The sequence below is a fragment of the Chiloscyllium punctatum genome, chromosome 37 (genome assembly GCF_047496795.1).
Source record: "Chiloscyllium punctatum isolate Juve2018m chromosome 37, sChiPun1.3, whole genome shotgun sequence".
NCBI classification, from domain to species: domain Eukaryota; kingdom Metazoa; phylum Chordata; class Chondrichthyes; order Orectolobiformes; family Hemiscylliidae; genus Chiloscyllium; species Chiloscyllium punctatum.
Window position 1 is genome coordinate 19,779,665 of NC_092775.1, and position 16,775 is coordinate 19,796,439.

The window sequence follows — 16,775 nt, forward strand, 5'->3', positions numbered from 1 at the left end:
AAGAAGTAAATTAAGTTTGAAGAGGCTCTAAAGGCTTATGGATAGGTTAGGTGGGTAGGTAAAGATATGGCAAATATAGTATAATGCAAGAAAATGTGAAATAGTGTTGGCAGTAAGAATAAAAAAAATGGTGAGAGATTGCAGAGCTCTGAGATGGAGAAAGATGTAGGTGACTTAATGCACAAATCACCAAAGATTAGTTTCCAGGTGCAGCAAGTAGTTTGACAAGCTAGTAGAATGTCATCTTTTATTGGATGGGGAATTGAATATAGAAGTAGTGTGATTATACTTCAGTTATACAGGGTACTGGCGAGATCATACCTGGAATACTGTGTCTAGTATGAGCTACCTTATTTATTGAAGGATGTAAATGCATTGGAAGCAGTTCAGAGAAGGCTTATTTGTGTAGTATCTAGAATGAACAGATTGTCCTCTAAGGTTGAACAGGCTTGGCTTGTATTTACTGGATACAGTGGTAAGGTAACTGCACTAGTAATCCTTAACTCCCAGATTAAAATAGGGTGAGTAAAAGTCCAAACATGGTGGCTAGTGAAATCTGAATTCAGTAAAAAATCTGAAATAAAAAGCTAGCCGAATGAGAATCATTGTTGCTTGTCCAAAAAACCCATCTGGTTGATAAATCTCTTTAGGGAAAGAAATTTGTTGGTCTACATGTGACTCCAGTTCCACAGAAAAGAGGTTGATTCTTAACTAAAACAAAGAACTGCAGATTCTGGAAAAGTCAAACATAAACAAAAACTACTGGAGGAAGTCAGCAGGTCTGGTACAGAAAGCAGAGATAATGTTTCAAATCCAGTATCCCTTCTTCAGGATATAATCATAGAATCCATACAATTGGAAGCAGGCCATTCAGCCGATTGAAACCACACTGACCCTCCAAAGAGCATCCCATCCAATCCTTGCACCTCTTTGGATTGTGGGAGGAAACAGGAGCACCCAGAGAAAACCCACACAGACGCAGGGAAAATGTGCAAACTTCATACAGGCAGTCGCCTGAGGGTGGAATCGAACCCAGGTCCCTTGCACTGTGAGGCACCAATGCTAACCACTGAGCTGCTGTGCCACCCATAAATTGACTCTTAAGCTCCCTCTGTGCAATTTGGGATGGGCAATAAATGATTGCCTAGACAGTGAAGCCCAGATCCTGTGAAAAACTTTTAAAAATGTTTTGAAGGTTAGGAGTTGATTTGATTGAAACCTATAAAACTCTGATAGGCCTTTACAGGATGACCATGGAAATCATGGTTCCTGTTGCGGGAGAATCTAGAACTAAGAGTCACTGATTAAAAATAAGAGGTCATTCATACAAGACAGAGATGAGGAAATACTTGTTTTCTCACAGAGGGTTGAGAGTTTTTGGATCTCATTTGCTCAAAAGGTTATGGAAGCAGAGTCGTTGAATATTTTTTATGGCAGAGATAGATTCTTGGCAAGTCAGGTGTTGGAGGTTATTGGAGGTAAGTAGGACTATGGAGCAAACAGATCATCTTGAATGGCAGGGCAGGCTTTAGTAGCCCTCTCCTGCAACAGTGTTGGATGGTCATATGTTAATTTGTTGTTACGCTTTAGTTATACAAGTTACTTTTTAATTACTTAATGTGATAAAAGGAAAGCAAAATTTAAGCAAAAAAGTTCAATAATTATTCAGGATGGGATTGTAGCATTGACAATTAAATATGTGACTTGCCTTGCTACAATGAATAGTTTGAGAATCCATTCACAACTTTTCAGGTACGTTGAACTTTGGGAGTAGTTTCCCCACCTTAGATTCTTAGGTAAAATATACATCTGTCAATTGGCTTTAATTGTTTATTTTTAAAGCCTGGTTCATGACTATGGTGTCAAGTCTTTGGCTTGTGTTTGGTCTTTTTAATTCTACCTTGTTACTCCATTTATATTTATTATCTGCACAGAATTTGAGGCATCAGGTCATGCAATGACTTTCTTCCCATAACAGTGGAGTTTGCAATTGGGCAACCATGTATGTAGGTACTAGCCTCTACAGTCACTAAATAGGATTTGCCCTGTTGTTCTGCCATCTGCTGCTGTCACTGCTGCTCATTTTGGCACAGCTGTGGGTGTATTTTCTCTTGGGACAAGCTGCTGTGTACAAAGGATATCCTGTGGAGCAGGTATATCTGTCATCTGCACGTGGGTTCTTGTCTGGCTTGAGATTTGATGAATGTCATGCTTTACATGTGAAGGAAAGTCATCAAGTTAATATAATATCAATATATACAACTCAGATCCCTGAAACTGCCATAATCATTTTGTTCTCTTTACTATAGCAACTTGAATGTCAAAAATTTGAGGACATCATATTAGCATTTTTAGGGAAAGGAAGAAACTAGTCTTAAAATACAGCATGAGTATAGTTCTTAATTAACTATATCAGAACCACATACCCTTTTGAAGCATAATTTGGACTTTCCAATATCAATCACCATTTTATGTGTTAGCTTTTTAGTCTCAACCTTGCTTAGAACATAAAATATTGTATGTCTTGTGCTGTCTGAAAAAATCTAATTTGTACAAAGATGTGCTCATCCCTGGCAGCACTCATGATTTTGATGTTATGACCATGCCTACAGATCTATCCGGTAGTGGAGGACAAGGGTCTTTGTATCACTGTTTAGGGCTAAGTCCTTATACCAGACTCCTAACCCTCTCTATTTTGTATCCAGCGACCAATTTATTGTAAGTTGAAGGAGGAGGAGAGAACATTTGGAAAAATTAAGTTGATGCTTTTAAATTTTGAATCCCATTACTGAAAGTGATAATTATTTTGGCACATGGTTAAAGGTTAGTTAAGCATTTGGCTGTATATGGGATTTTCAAACCTTACCTTTTAATCTGTTTTGGTCAATTTGTCACACTGTGATTCACTTTAGTTGATTTCAATTGCTTTGCTGTTCTACTTTTTAAATAATTAATTTAAATGTGGGTCCATTGACTGAAATAAAAAATGGAGTAGAACAAAATGATTGCTTAATAATACATTCACATAACCAGTCTATATGAGACTACAACCACATTGTGGGGTGGGGTTCTAAAAACCACTTTGAATGTCTATTTATTCTATAAATTAATAACTCAAGTTAATCCTGCATTAGGAGACAATCTGAATAGAGATTTTTTTCAGATACACTTCTGTGTGTCAGGGCAAGCCCACGCAATGAAAGGACATGTGAGTTTATCATTACCATTTTCATTATCATTCTTATTATTATTGCAAAGATTTATATAAAGTACATTCCTCCATGAATTAAAAACAAAATTTTACCTGTGTTCTTCCATTTCTTAGATACCAACAAATGCTGCACAGAAATTTGGTTTACCTGGCAACAATAGCAGATTCCAACCAAAATATGCAGTCGTTGCTACCTGCTGTAAGTAATGTACCAGTGGTTGCAAAACCAGGGTTGTAGTATGTTTAGCGAGCACTTAAAAGATCTACAATAATGAAAGATATTTCTAGATCACTGCTGTACCTATTAACATTTAATTCAACCTCGCTCTGCAAATCACAACAGATCTGCCATAGATATGTTTGGGAAATATGATGTCCAATTGCATATTTAGATCCAAATTAACAAATAGATAATGATGAAAGCTTATATTTGTATTGCATCTTTCATGACCACCAGACTTATCAAAGGACTTTGCAGCCAATATAGTAGTTCTGGAAATGTAATTACTATTATAATGTAGAAATGTGTCAGCCAATTTCCACCCAACAAACCCAAAAACAGCAGTGATAACCAGAGAATTTTTCTTGTTTGATTGATTGAAGGATAAATGTTGACCAGGATACTGGGGATAAATTTCCTGCCTTTCCTTGAACTAGTGCTGTTGGGGGATATGTGACATCCACTTGGGGATGTCAAACAGGTCGGAGCTTTAAGATTTCATTAAAAAGATAGCACCTCCAGTGGTGGAGCACTTCTACAGTATTCTAATCATTAGTGTTAACTTTTGTGCTCAAGTTTGTGGGTGGCACAGTGGTTAGCACTGCTGCCTCACAGCGCCAGAGACCCGGGTTCAGTTCCCGCCTCAGGCGACTGACTGTGTGGAGTTTGCACGTTCTCCCCATGTCTGCGTGGGTTTCCTCCGGGTGCTCCGGTTTCCTCCCACAGTCCAAAGATGTGCAGGTCAGGTGAATTGGCCATGCTAAATTGTCCATAGTGTTAGGTAAGGGGTAAATGTAGGGGTATGGGTGGGTTGCGCTTCGGTGGGTCGGTGTGGACTTGTTGGGCCGAAGGGCCTGTTTCCACACTGTAAGTAATCTAATCTAATCTGATTTTATAGAATGGGAATTTAACTCACAGCCTGAGATTTGAGATTAATTTATCACTTTTGATTAAATTTCAGTTTCTTGATTACTGATATAACTGCTAATCAATGGTTCTGCTATTCCTAGTGTGGCTCTGTGTTAAGGGTCTTTATACAATTCCATTAAGTTGTGGATTTCTTAGATGTGTGAAAAAAATTCTTATAATGCAGTTGTGGGGTAAATCTTATCATGAATTTGCAGATCAAAATGAAATAGGATCAGCTGAGATATACATTAAATAACAATTTCTCTGTGAATAACATTATTGTACAACCTCTATGCTAACTTTTTAAAATTAATTGCCTTTGCCTTGCTTTGAATAGACTATCTAATATCCTTGCATCAGAATTAGCACAAGTCTGTATCCAGTACTGATTTTAAAGGGTGTACTCTATGTTTAATAATCTGCAAAGATTTCCAATGAGCAAATGTGTAGTTTTTAATCCTCTAGCCAGATGCCAATTTACAACCAATTTAAAGTTGCTTGCTTGTAAAAGTTGGTTCCCTGTGGAAGGAAGTTAGTTGAATGCTTTTGTTTATATTTAAAGATCACTTTTTAAAAGCAAAGAAAATGGTTTTTAAAAACAAGAATTTGCATTTGCAACCCATGACCTCAGAATGCTCCAAAGTGCTTTGAAGCCAATGAAGTGCAGGTACTTCTATAATGTAAGAAACACAGCGATTGAACTGCACACACCAAGCCTTTGCAAACAGCAACAAGATAACTCCTCAACTCATCCATTTTTAGTAGGTGGCTGACTGATGTCAATTGGACTGGATATCTAGCAAACCTTCCTGTTATTTTTCAGATAGTCCATGCAAATTTTTACATCTACCTGCGAAAGTAGTTGGGACCTCAGTTCCCAACTAAACTGAAAGTCTTGACCTTCAGCCATGTAGTACTGAAGGGGTGGCAACCTGGGTTTTTTAAAACTCAAGCCTTTGACAGAACCACAGGCTGGAAGCATAGCTAAAGCATTTTAATGTTCAATGTTTGTTTTTATTCTCATGAAGAGGAGCAAGATACAAGCTATCAAATCCCCTTGGCTGAATGCTTTAATGAAGACCTCAGATGTTTCCACTTTCTACATTAGTCTGTAACGAAAGCAACGTGCAATTTATCAACAATTCTGAACCATTTTATGTTGTGATATAAGCATGAGTAACTGTCTGGTTTGAGATGGCAATGATGCATTATCTTAAGGACTTTTGCATACTAAACAGTGAACCATTTGGCCCTGTAGTTTGAAAACTGTTGATCCAAATATTGTATTGTAAGTCGGAGTGATGTCACTCACTGCTGACTAAGAAAACTACTGAAAAATTTTAAGCAATCTATGTGGTGTTTGATTTAATTTCCTGATTTGAACTTAATTCTGCCAACACTTTTAGAGGATTTCAACTGTCCTGTAACAACAATGTCATCAAGCCAGCTAATCAGCCGATCACATTGAAGCATTCTTACAATCTATAAACCAGAAAATATTAAATAGGTTTTATTGTTCACTTATAATGTTGTAAATAGCATAATAAAAATAACATGGGGTTAAGGAAGAAGGTGAAATATTACAAACTAATAAAAGGTGATAATTTTTTTTTGCCATATGAAAGAGAAATTTGATGATCCACAAATATGAAGTCAGTTTTCAGGCCGACAGAGGTGTTGCAAGTAATTATGAACTTACGGCACTGTTTACATGAAGTGTAACTGTTTTTACAGTGGGATTCTTATCTTGTAATAAATTTGGATTGATTGCCATCTTTGAGATCTTCAACAGCACGCTTTCTGGAATAGGAAGGAATTGCTTACAGAAACTTCAGATGGAGTTAAAACTACAGATTTTAACTCCACCTGTGGGGTAATGATTCCAGCTGATGATACCACTGGACCAGTCAGGTACCAGGATGAAATCTGGCCTCATAAATAATTTTTCTTTAATTATTGATCATTCACTGCAAATTTTCTTTAACAATAGAACAAAACTTTATTGTGCAAAAGAAAAAAAAATCTAGAAATAGAACAAGTAAAGTAAAAATATCCAGCAAAACAGAGTTTCAATCTATTCTCCAACACTATCTACTTGAGAATGTTTTAAAATCAGATAAGTCACCCCTCTATATCCAATCTTTAAGTTTGATGTAGCTGATCCTTCACAGTTCTTTACTGTTAACTGTGGAGTCTTCTGACATGAATACTCAAACAACTGAGAGCTTAGACTTTCTTACCATTTTAATAACCTGCAGAAGTAGACAAATAAAACATTTCCTGAACTGTTCCATAGTTGTTTTTTTGCTTCTAATCCCATAAGCCTCCTCCAACTGCCCAAAACCTATTACTGTCTGTTTTTTCTAAACTAATCCTTGATTATCCTGAACCTCTCAGTGTGATAAACAAGCATAGTACAGACAAACCTCCATTAGTTCTCCAGGGGTCCCTGTGTTCTGACATATACTGAATTACATCACTATTCTGGAAGGACTGACCTAGTTACCATTTTCTTAAAATGCTCCTACCAAAGTGCATACCTCACACTTTGCCACATTACTTTTCCACATTATATTCCATCTGCCACTTCTTTGCCCACTGTCGGAGCCAGCCCAGCTCCTTCTGCAGCATTTCTGCCTCCTCATTACTACCTATCCCTCCATCTCTCTTTGTGTATTTGCAAACTTAGCAAAAATGCTCTTGGTTCCTTCCTTCAGATCATTAATGTTTAATGTGAATAGCCGTGGCCCCAACATGGATCCCTGCCAAACTCCACTAGTCACCAGCAGCCATCCGGAAAATAACTCTTTTATCCCCACTCTCTGCCTTCTGCCAGTCAGCCAGTCCTCTATCCATACCAGTTCCGTGCCCCTAACACCATAACTTCACCTTATTTAGCAGCATCCTTGTTAAAGGCTTTCTGGAAGTCCAAATAGATCACATCCACTGGCTCCCCTTTGTTTAACTTGCTTGTTTCCTCTTCAAAGAATTCTAACAGATTTATCAGGCATGAACTTCCATTGACAAAGCCATGCTGACTCAGCCCTATTTTATCGCACACTTCCAAGTATCCACAATCTCGTACTTAATTATGGACTCCACAATATTACCAATGACCAGGTCAGGATAACCAGTCTATAATTTCCTGCCTTCTGCCTCCCTCCCTTCGCAAACAAAGGTATTACATTATCCATTTACCAGTCCGTTGGGACCCTCCCTGACTCCAGTGATTCTTGAAAGATCACAACCCTCCACAATCTCCTCAGCTACCTCCTTCAGATCCCTGGAATGTAGCCCATCTGGTCCATGTGATTTATCCACCTTCAGACCTTTCAGCTTCCCCAGCACTTTTGTCTTAGTGATGGCCACTACATTCACCTCTGTCCCCTGATTCCCTTGAAGTTCTGGTATGCTGTTGGCATCTTCCATTGTGAAAGTTGATGCAAAGCATCAGTTCTCCATCATTTCTTTGTTCCTCCTTACTACTTCTCCAGCCTCAATTTCCAGCGGTCTAATGTCCACTCTTAGCTCTCTCTCACCATTTATCAGACAAGGATTTGGTAGGTGGAACTAGGAATTGATCAGTTGCTAGAATAGTGACTGGTATTTCACTTCTATGTCCTGGGAACAGGCTGGTGGGTGAGGGGAGGGCGGGAAAGCAGTAGGTGGCATAGCGAAGCATCACCTATCTGCTAACACTGGCAGTTTATCAATGGCCTGGGTAGATGTCTTCTGCCCCATTGAGGCCACTTGAGGGTCTTCCCACTGGTATTTTGCCAATGGCAGGGGGTTTCCTTGCTACGTTACCTTACCAAAGTTACCAGAGGAACCCTAGCAGTCTGGATGTGAGCCCAGAATGGGATAGGGTGAAGGTTTGGTCTGTCCTATTCTGTGTCCAATGGAAGCCAACCATCCCAGTGCTGCTTGTTCTGCTAAACCCCTGTCCCTCCTGCCCTCCCCCCACCCCCACCACCACCCCCCCCCACCACCACCACCACCACACTGCCAGGCATCCCAGTTGTGGCTGTCAGCAGACTTGCCAAGCCTGCATAACTTGCCTTGATGAAATCACCTGATTTATCACGCAGCCTGATCTCTTATCTTGTTCCCGTTAGGGGACTGGCTGCATGAACATTGCACTCGGGAGTGCTGCTGTGGCTGAAGGGCTGCCAAGCCATCTGATTGGAGAGCTGCCCTTGAAGGTGTGACATCCTGCCTGATTAGGGCAGATCTCGATGAGAGACATTTAACAACAAGGGGTTCATAAAAGCAGGTCGTGGGTTCCCTGCCAGGTGTCAATGCACTTGCCATTGCTGGATGGGGAACTGGCTCCATGAAAAATGCCAGCCAGTATTTCACATTTATCAACTAAAACATTGTGCATTACTTTCCAGATGAGCAATGCTCAAATTGATTCAAAGTTTTATTTTGAGATTCTGCCAGAAATTGTGCCAATTAAATAAACTGAGTCGCTTTTCTGTTCTTGGCCTGCTTTCATACAGGACACTCAGGTCAAAGAAAGTTGTGGATCACTGTACAGAGTACTTAAGAAGAAAATGTACTTAGAGCCAATGGAAAAAGCTGCCCTTCATCAATAATGTGTTCTTTGTATGGAAGGATTTATTATATTCAAGCTAGAAAATAAATTTTGTCTTTTTCCATACCTTGATATTCATCTAATCTTTGATGCAATGCTGCAGATGTAGGGAAATGTGTTCTACTGTTCAATATAGGAATCAGAGTGGAATAATAATGAAGTTTTAGATACAGCATCCATGCATCTTTCCAAAGAAAATACAAAGATTGTGAGAGCTGACAATTTAAACCTCCTTTCCCACACCTCCACATCTCACTTTCCCATGAGGTTATTAATTTATGATAATGCAATGGCTCATGTGCTATGGCCCAGTCTAACTCAAGGCAGTGAAGAGCTGCAAGTTGATAGTTTGCTGGTGGGTGATATACAGATGTTGAATCCAATCCTATCATTGAACTTTCCAGCAGGGTTACTGGGTAGGAGAAGAAATCCTTTTTTTAATAAAATCCTTTTATAGCCTGTGACACACACGCTAATATTTTCACCCTTCACGCTATCCTCACTCGGATGAGTGAACCTGGAACTGAGCCTGTCCTGGTCTACCTGAGGGCTACATGAGTTACTGCATTTACCAGATCTGTTGGATTCTAAATGAAACAAGCTTGTTCTTCTTAATTTTGAGTGTGTAGAGCAGTCTGCCTCTGACAAAACTCAGCGCAATAACTGAGGGAATGAGTCATTGTGTGTGCTATTTTGAATGAGCTGATTTCTTTTGCCTGTTCAGGTCATTCAAAGGATCCTATGATGCTTTCTAAGGACCAAAGAGTAGCATTCCTTTTGCTAGCGTCCATTACCAAGACAGAAATATCTACTCATGCGTTCAATTTGTCTGCAAGGGATCCTATTGGACATAATTTAGTTGTATAGACATCTACATATAACTATGAATGCACTTCCAGAAAAAAAATCCATACAATGTCTTTTAAAGTGTCTTGAAAATGTGATATGTTGCTATAGAAATGAAAATGTGTTTAATTTTTCTGTATGAATGTAATATTTAGTTTTCTCTGTGAGATCATTCCCCTTTCGGAGGAGACTATCTTAACTACTTGTAGAGTAGAATAAGTGCTGTGATGATCTTCTAAGACATTGGAAAGTTGCAACATCGTTATTTTCAATAAAGCAATTTTAAGGTTTTTGTTTTCTTTGCAAGTTTAGTTATTAATTGTGCACACTTATCCTCTGTGATTTCCTTTATATAGCCACCTTCCCAAAACCTGTCAATGGGTCCTGGAGGAATGAATCTTTCTGGATCAAATCAAGCTTTACATTCACAGAACGTTCCCAGTGACGCCATGGGAGGAGGTATACCCCCTTCTCCATTAATGCAGAGCCAGATGAGCAATGGTAGGTTATCTAATAGCACTAAATGGTGCCAATGTTTTTTATTTAATGTATCGCATTATTGAGATATGGGATCTGATAGATTATAAGCCTGAAAAATGGGTAGAGTTCAAGCTAGTGTAATGTCTGTAGATTAGATTAGATTCCCTACAGTGTGGAAACAAGCCATTTGGCCCAACAAGCCCTCCGAAGAGTAACCCACCCAGACCTATTCCCCTACCCTACATTTACGCCTGACTAATGCACCTAACACTATGGGCAATTTAGTATGGCCAATTCACCTGACCTACACATTTTTTGGATTGTGGGAGGAAACCCACGCAGACACGGGAAGAATGTGCAAACTCCACACAGTCACCTGAGGCTGGAACCAAACCCGGGTCCCTGGCGCTGTAAGGCAACAGTGATAACCACTGAGCCACCGTGCCACCTCATCTGGCATATGGGATTAATTGAAAGCAAAATGTTTTTTCAGTAACGACATCTACTACTGGTGTAGCAGCTCACGCATGTGTTCAAGTTAGTCAATATAACAATCCAAACGATGAATGAAACACGTGGATAAGTCTTGAAGACCTTATCATGAGTTAAATTGAAGCAATGTTCTTCAACATGTTGTTTAGGTTTTCTCTTTATTTCTCCAATTGAATACAGACTGTATTGTAGTATGGCTCTCAACTACTTTTCTAAAAAGGCACTTTTTCACAGTGGTGGTAAACTAACCAGTGCCCTGCCCCTGTCTCCATTCCAGCTCTTCTAGTTTTGATTTTAATATGAACCAGGTTTTACTGGCCTGTGAAGCCAGGCTGGAAGGCAGGGAACCAGTGAAACTGCGGGGAGCTGGATTGGAAGGTGCTGTCAAAGGAGCCTTGGTGAGTTGCTGCTGTGCACCTTGTAGCTGATGCTCATTGCTACTACTGAGGGTCTGTGGCAGTGAAATTAAATGTTGAAGCTGGTGGATGGGACGCCAAACAAGTGAGCTGCTTTGCTTTGAATGGTGTTGGAAATTTGCTGTTGGAGCAGCTCCCATCCAAGCATCTGGAGCGGAGAGCAGCTTAACTTATGCATTGTAGATAGTGGGCAGGCCTTTGGGAACCAGGAGTGACTCCCCTCTCACAATTGCAGCCGCTGACTTATTCTCATGAATATGGCTGCTCCAATTCAGTTTCTGGTCAGTGACCTGCAGCATGTTGAATGGTGGGGGATTCAGCCCCAGGGAGCTAGGCTGCCAGTTTCAATGATGTGACCTGCCCAATTTTAACATGCAATTTTGCTGTTGCATGATCAGCCAGCTAAAGGGATGTGGCCTCCTTGTGGAGAGGGGAAGATTTAATGCAGTGCAGTAATGATCACAGCAGGGACGGCAGCAACAAGGTCCCCTGCAGGGATTTCCTTCCTGAACTCAGCCCTTTCTTAATTTTAATCTTGTCTTTGTTTATCTTCTGCGGGACCCTGATCTTCTGCCAGCCGTGGCAATGATCACCATTCTTCGTGGCACTACTGAACTGCTCCCTTCTGTTGATTTCAGAGTTTTGACTTTTTGATACTGGCCCTTCTTTGTAAAGTAACCATTAACTGTTGGTGATTCTCTTACTCTGATTTTACCCTTTCCTTTCCTAAAGCAATACATTTATCAAAAAAAATGTCAATTTACTTTTCAATATTTAATTGTTGTTGTTTCCTCTTTAATACCTGCAGCTGGCCTTGTCTTGGTATCGACAGAGAGCTTTATGCTATTGCTCTTGCCAGCAATTGAGAGTAGATTGTCATTTCACTCTCTTTATCTGTTAACTCATCACTCCAACCACCGCCACTCCCCAGGCCCCCACCCCTAATACACACACCATGGGAGCATTTCCCAGTAATCTGTAACTAAAGTCTATACAAAAACAAAACACCATGGATGCTGGAAATCTAAAACAAACACAGGGAATGCTGGAAAAACTCAGCACATCTAACAGCACTTAGAGAGAGATTTAGAGTGTTAATATTTCAAGTCTGCTATGACTCTTCTTCAGAACTAAATGGGTTTTTAAAAAGAGTCAGTACCGGACTTAAAACAAGTTAACTCTGATTCTCTCTACAGTTAATGCCATCCCAATAAACTATGTAAGTTGGTCTTGTAGAGAGGACTTGGGCCGGAGTGATCTCTGCTGGTATTACAAATTATGGTAACAAGTCAACGAGTAATGGAAGTACCAGTAAGTCTGTATGTTATGAGTGATAGGGTATGTGATGGGCCCCACTCACCTATCCATTTAAGAGGCATAGATGGAATTTATTTTGTCACAATTCACACTTAATCTCATTCAGGGTGCGGGTTCCTCGTCTCCTTCATTACTATCTGCACTTTCTGTTCAGTGGTAAATGGTTTTGGTTGGGCCTTAACAAATTTGTTAAGTTTGCAACCATCCTGCAAAGGTTGCTTGGAGGAGCAGATAAGCAAAATAATCTGCAACAACATTTATTTTTATTCCTTCATGTGGGCATCATTATCTAGGCCAGCGCTTATTGCTAATCCTGAATTGTCCTGGAGAAGGTGACCGTGAACTGCCTTCCTGAACTGTTGGATATTGGGAGAACAACAGTAGAGTGCACCACTGTTGAATCTGAGTGAAATTGCTGGTTTATGATCACTTTCAGTTTGAGGGTCTGTCCCTTTAACTTACACATCCTCAGGTAAGATAGTTGCATTTGGAATCAAAAAGGGACTAGGGGTTTAGGTTTTGAATGAGCCTGGGCCACTGAAGTATCTGCTGAACTATTGATTAACTTGAAAGATTATTAGAATGGATCATTGTGACTGAGTTTGGCTCTGTTTCTTTAGGTCCGTCTCATGTTTCAGTGCAGCAGTCAGGGCCAGCAGCAATACCGAGCTCTTCAATGACCATGCCTGTAAATAACCATGGAACTGCAGGCGCTTATAGTCACTCTGTCCCCTCATCACAAAGCATGCAGATGCAGAGTCAGGGCCAGTCAATGGCAAACTATGGATCTCGGACAAACATGAGCATGCAAACTGGTCAAGGTAAACTTTTTAAAGTATCATGTTGTATTAATGTAATAAATAAGTTTGGCACGAGTGACTTTTATGTTTTTGGGCTTTTTTATAAAATACCTGTCAATTTATTTGATCAGATCTCATTCACCCTTATGCAAATTTTAAAAAAAAAACAAATCTTTGAACAATTTACTTAAAATGGCCACAATATACTTGAACAGTGGGATAACAATTTCTCCAAGTCTTTTCTCCTGCCTAGATGAAACCAGATGCATATATTCATGAGTTGTAAATAGATTTGAGAAGCTTTTGATGCTTAAATGAAGCCTGAAAATATTGAGGCTGTTTATATTTTTCCTGACATTTAAAACTCCGACGATTGATGAAAGATCATGTTTCCAAAATTGTATGAAGCCTCTCTTGGCCAGCTTGCAATAGGACCACAAATGTAGCTATTTCCCAACTGGAAATGTGCTTTTTGTTTCTTTTGCTCTAAATGGAAACTAAGTGAGGGGTTTTCCTATCTTTTTGTTGAGAGATAAGTACTAAAATTTATCATGATTTACGGATGTACCTTTTAATTGTTGCCTTCTGCATAATAGAGAAACTATACTGGCTTGTCAGAGAAGCCTATTGAACACAATCTCAGCATTTGTCAAAGCAACTGTTTCTGTTGAATTGCCTTCATTTCAAGTTCATGAATATAAAGCAGTAGATCTGTTTTAGGTCAAGAATCTAGCTTTGTTCTATTGTTGTTGTGACTAGTGAAGTTCCACTTCAAATCACAACCAAGGGCTTACTGTTTGAGTTGTCTATCTGAACCGTTGACTGTAATGCAAGGATAAGCACAAAGTGATTGGAAGAGAATTTAACTAAAAATCACTGCCTCGATTTTCCACTTGAGAAAGTCTGACCTGCACACTTCCCAAATGTATACCCAACCCATGTTTCCATTTGCCTGTCTTTCCATATAGGGATTGGATTTGCAGCAGATTTTAGATGTGGTTTTGTTTGTGAGGAGTATGGGTGCAGAGATGGGCCAGTTGGAAGCCCTGACTCAGTTTTGCAACATAGCAGCCCAATTCCCCACAATGATTAAAATTCCCCTAAACCTCAGCCCTTAGCCTCATATACCCAAATGCTCCACATGCCAATCAATTCCACCTCAGGTCCCCCATGCTATCCTGTGTTGCAGATTTCTGATGGAGCTTCACTGACACCTCACCCCCATTTCACCCTCAGCCCCCTTATATCACCCATGCCCCTTCAAGCTTCCTACAGGCCTACCATGCTCCATATGATTGACCATGCTACCCCATGCTCCCTCAATGCTCCAGTCACCCCAACATACCCCTGCTGAGAGCCCCAAGACATCCTGATACAATTCACCCAGTATACCCATGTATCTTTCACAGCTACTCTCCCAGTATGCACTATGTCCATTCCTCAGAAGCTATGTGATAGCTATGGGAAGTACTCTAAAACCAATAGAAAAAAAACCTCTAACAATGTTTTAAAGTTATGAGTTCAAACATACTGTCATTGTTACAGGGGGAAAAGTGCACACTGTTTCAAAAAGTCTGATCCTTTAAGTACTTATTTGATTTTTAAGCAAGTATGACACCACATCAAAGGCATATTCTGCAATTTTTAATTTATTCATGGGATGTGGGCATTCCGTCTGGGCCAGCATTTATTGTCCATCCCTTTATCCACTTTTCCCTGCTCATACATACGAGTAACAAAATATTAAATCAATAAATAATAGTTGCCTTTGAGGAGGTGGTGGTGAGCTGTCTTCCAGAACCGCTGCAGTATGCTGCAGTACACCCAAATTGCCACTAGAGAGGGAGTATTAGGATTTATGACCCAGTGACCCATATGTTATGACAATTTAAATTGTTCATGGATCGATAGAACATCAGCTGAACTGAAACAATCATAGCATTGGAAACGCTGTCAGGTATTCATAATAGTTACCGGGGTTTTAGTAACAGGTTCCAGTTAACAGAGTAGATGCAGATTTATTTTTCTATGTTTAAACACAGGGCGGTTATGATAGCTTTCAGTGAATTTATATCACAGCACAAAACATGACAGCAGAGATTGATGGAATACTTGTTTTTACAATTTTAATGCATTTTGACATTTTCTCAAATGAGAAAAATACTGTAATGCATGGCACCACTTATGAAATGATTGTCAGTGTAAGGATTAATTTACCTTTGCAGAACAGATGTCTATGATTAAAAACAAATCTACATAATAATACATCGAGTATTGACACTTGAGTATTGAAGGTGTCAAAACATTTTATGTCTACTCTTCAGAATGTTGTACAATCCTCAGCAGGATTTACCTAGTGGTCATGAATTCCTCAAGGAGTTGTGTATTTTGTTTGCAGAGCTTGTAAAATTCAGACTCACACATGAAATTGGAACTCTGACCTCAGAAGAAGTGTGTCCACACATGTGTGTTTTGAAACGAGTCCTTCCAAGCTCATGAAAAGACCACATAAAAATGGTGTGAGGATGGGAATGTAGATGGAGATGGATTTTTTGATTTGCTGGAGAAGCAAGGTTCAGTGTTTTATGATGTGATTCACACCTCCTTTGGGAGTTGAAAATCTGGCCCCGAATGACCTATAGAAATATACCTTTGTACAACTGTAATAATAAAATGAATTTAGACTCTTGTGGAATGATTAGCATATTTAAACTACGCTTGGTCAGAGTTATGTTTTTGAGTAGTCTTTTAAAGGTAGGAAGATAGAGAAGAACATAGAACATTACAGCGCAGTACAGGCCCTTCAGCCCTCGATGTTGCGCCGATCTGTCATACCAATCTGAAGCCCATCTAACCTACATTATTCCATGTACGCCCATATGCTTGTCCAATGACGACTTAAATGTACTTAAAGTTGGCACATCTACTACCGTTGCAGGCAAAGCATTCCATACTCCTCCTACTCTCTGAGTAAAGAAACTACCTCTGACATCTGTCCTATATCTATCACCCCTCAATTTAAAGCTATGTCCCCTCGTGCTCACCATCACCATTCTTGGAAAAAGGCTCTCCCTGTCCACCCTATCTAGTCCTCTGATTATCTTATATGTCTCTATTAAGTCACCTCTCAACCTTCTTCTCTCTAATGAAAACATCCTCAAGTCCCTCAGCCTTTCCTCATAAGACCTTTCCTCCATACCAGGCAACATCCTAGTAAATCTCCTCTGCTCCCTTTCCAAAGCTTCCACATCCTTCTTATAATGTGGTGACCAGAACTGTACATAATACTCCAAGTGCGGCCGCACCAGAGTTTTGTACAGCTGTAGCATAACCTCATGGTTCCGGAACTCAATCCCTCTATTAATAAAAGCTAAAACACTGTATGCCTTCTTAACAACCCTGTCAACCTGGGTGGGAACTTTCAAGGATCTGTGTACCTGGACACCGTGATCCCTCTGCTCATCTACACTACCAAGAATCTTACCAT

At 39.8% G+C, this 16,775-nt stretch overlaps 1 protein-coding gene across 4 annotated transcripts in view; it reads left to right on the top strand.

Annotated features, from left to right (window-relative positions):
* Positions 1–16,775, top strand: part of LOC140462916 (calcium-responsive transactivator-like) — a 124,773-nt gene that overhangs the window by 27,046 nt on the left and 80,952 nt on the right. For 3 of the 4 annotated variants that reach the window (XM_072556397.1, XM_072556399.1, XM_072556398.1), the window contains exons 3-5: positions 3,326–3,410; positions 10,140–10,284; positions 13,109–13,309. In XM_072556397.1, the coding sequence (XP_072412498.1) occupies positions 3,326–3,410; positions 10,140–10,284; positions 13,109–13,309 (431 nt within the window). Of the gene's footprint in view, positions 1–3,163; positions 3,209–3,325; positions 3,411–10,139; positions 10,285–13,108; positions 13,310–16,775 lie in introns of all 4 variants that reach the window. The other variant, XM_072556401.1, reaches the window with a different exon arrangement.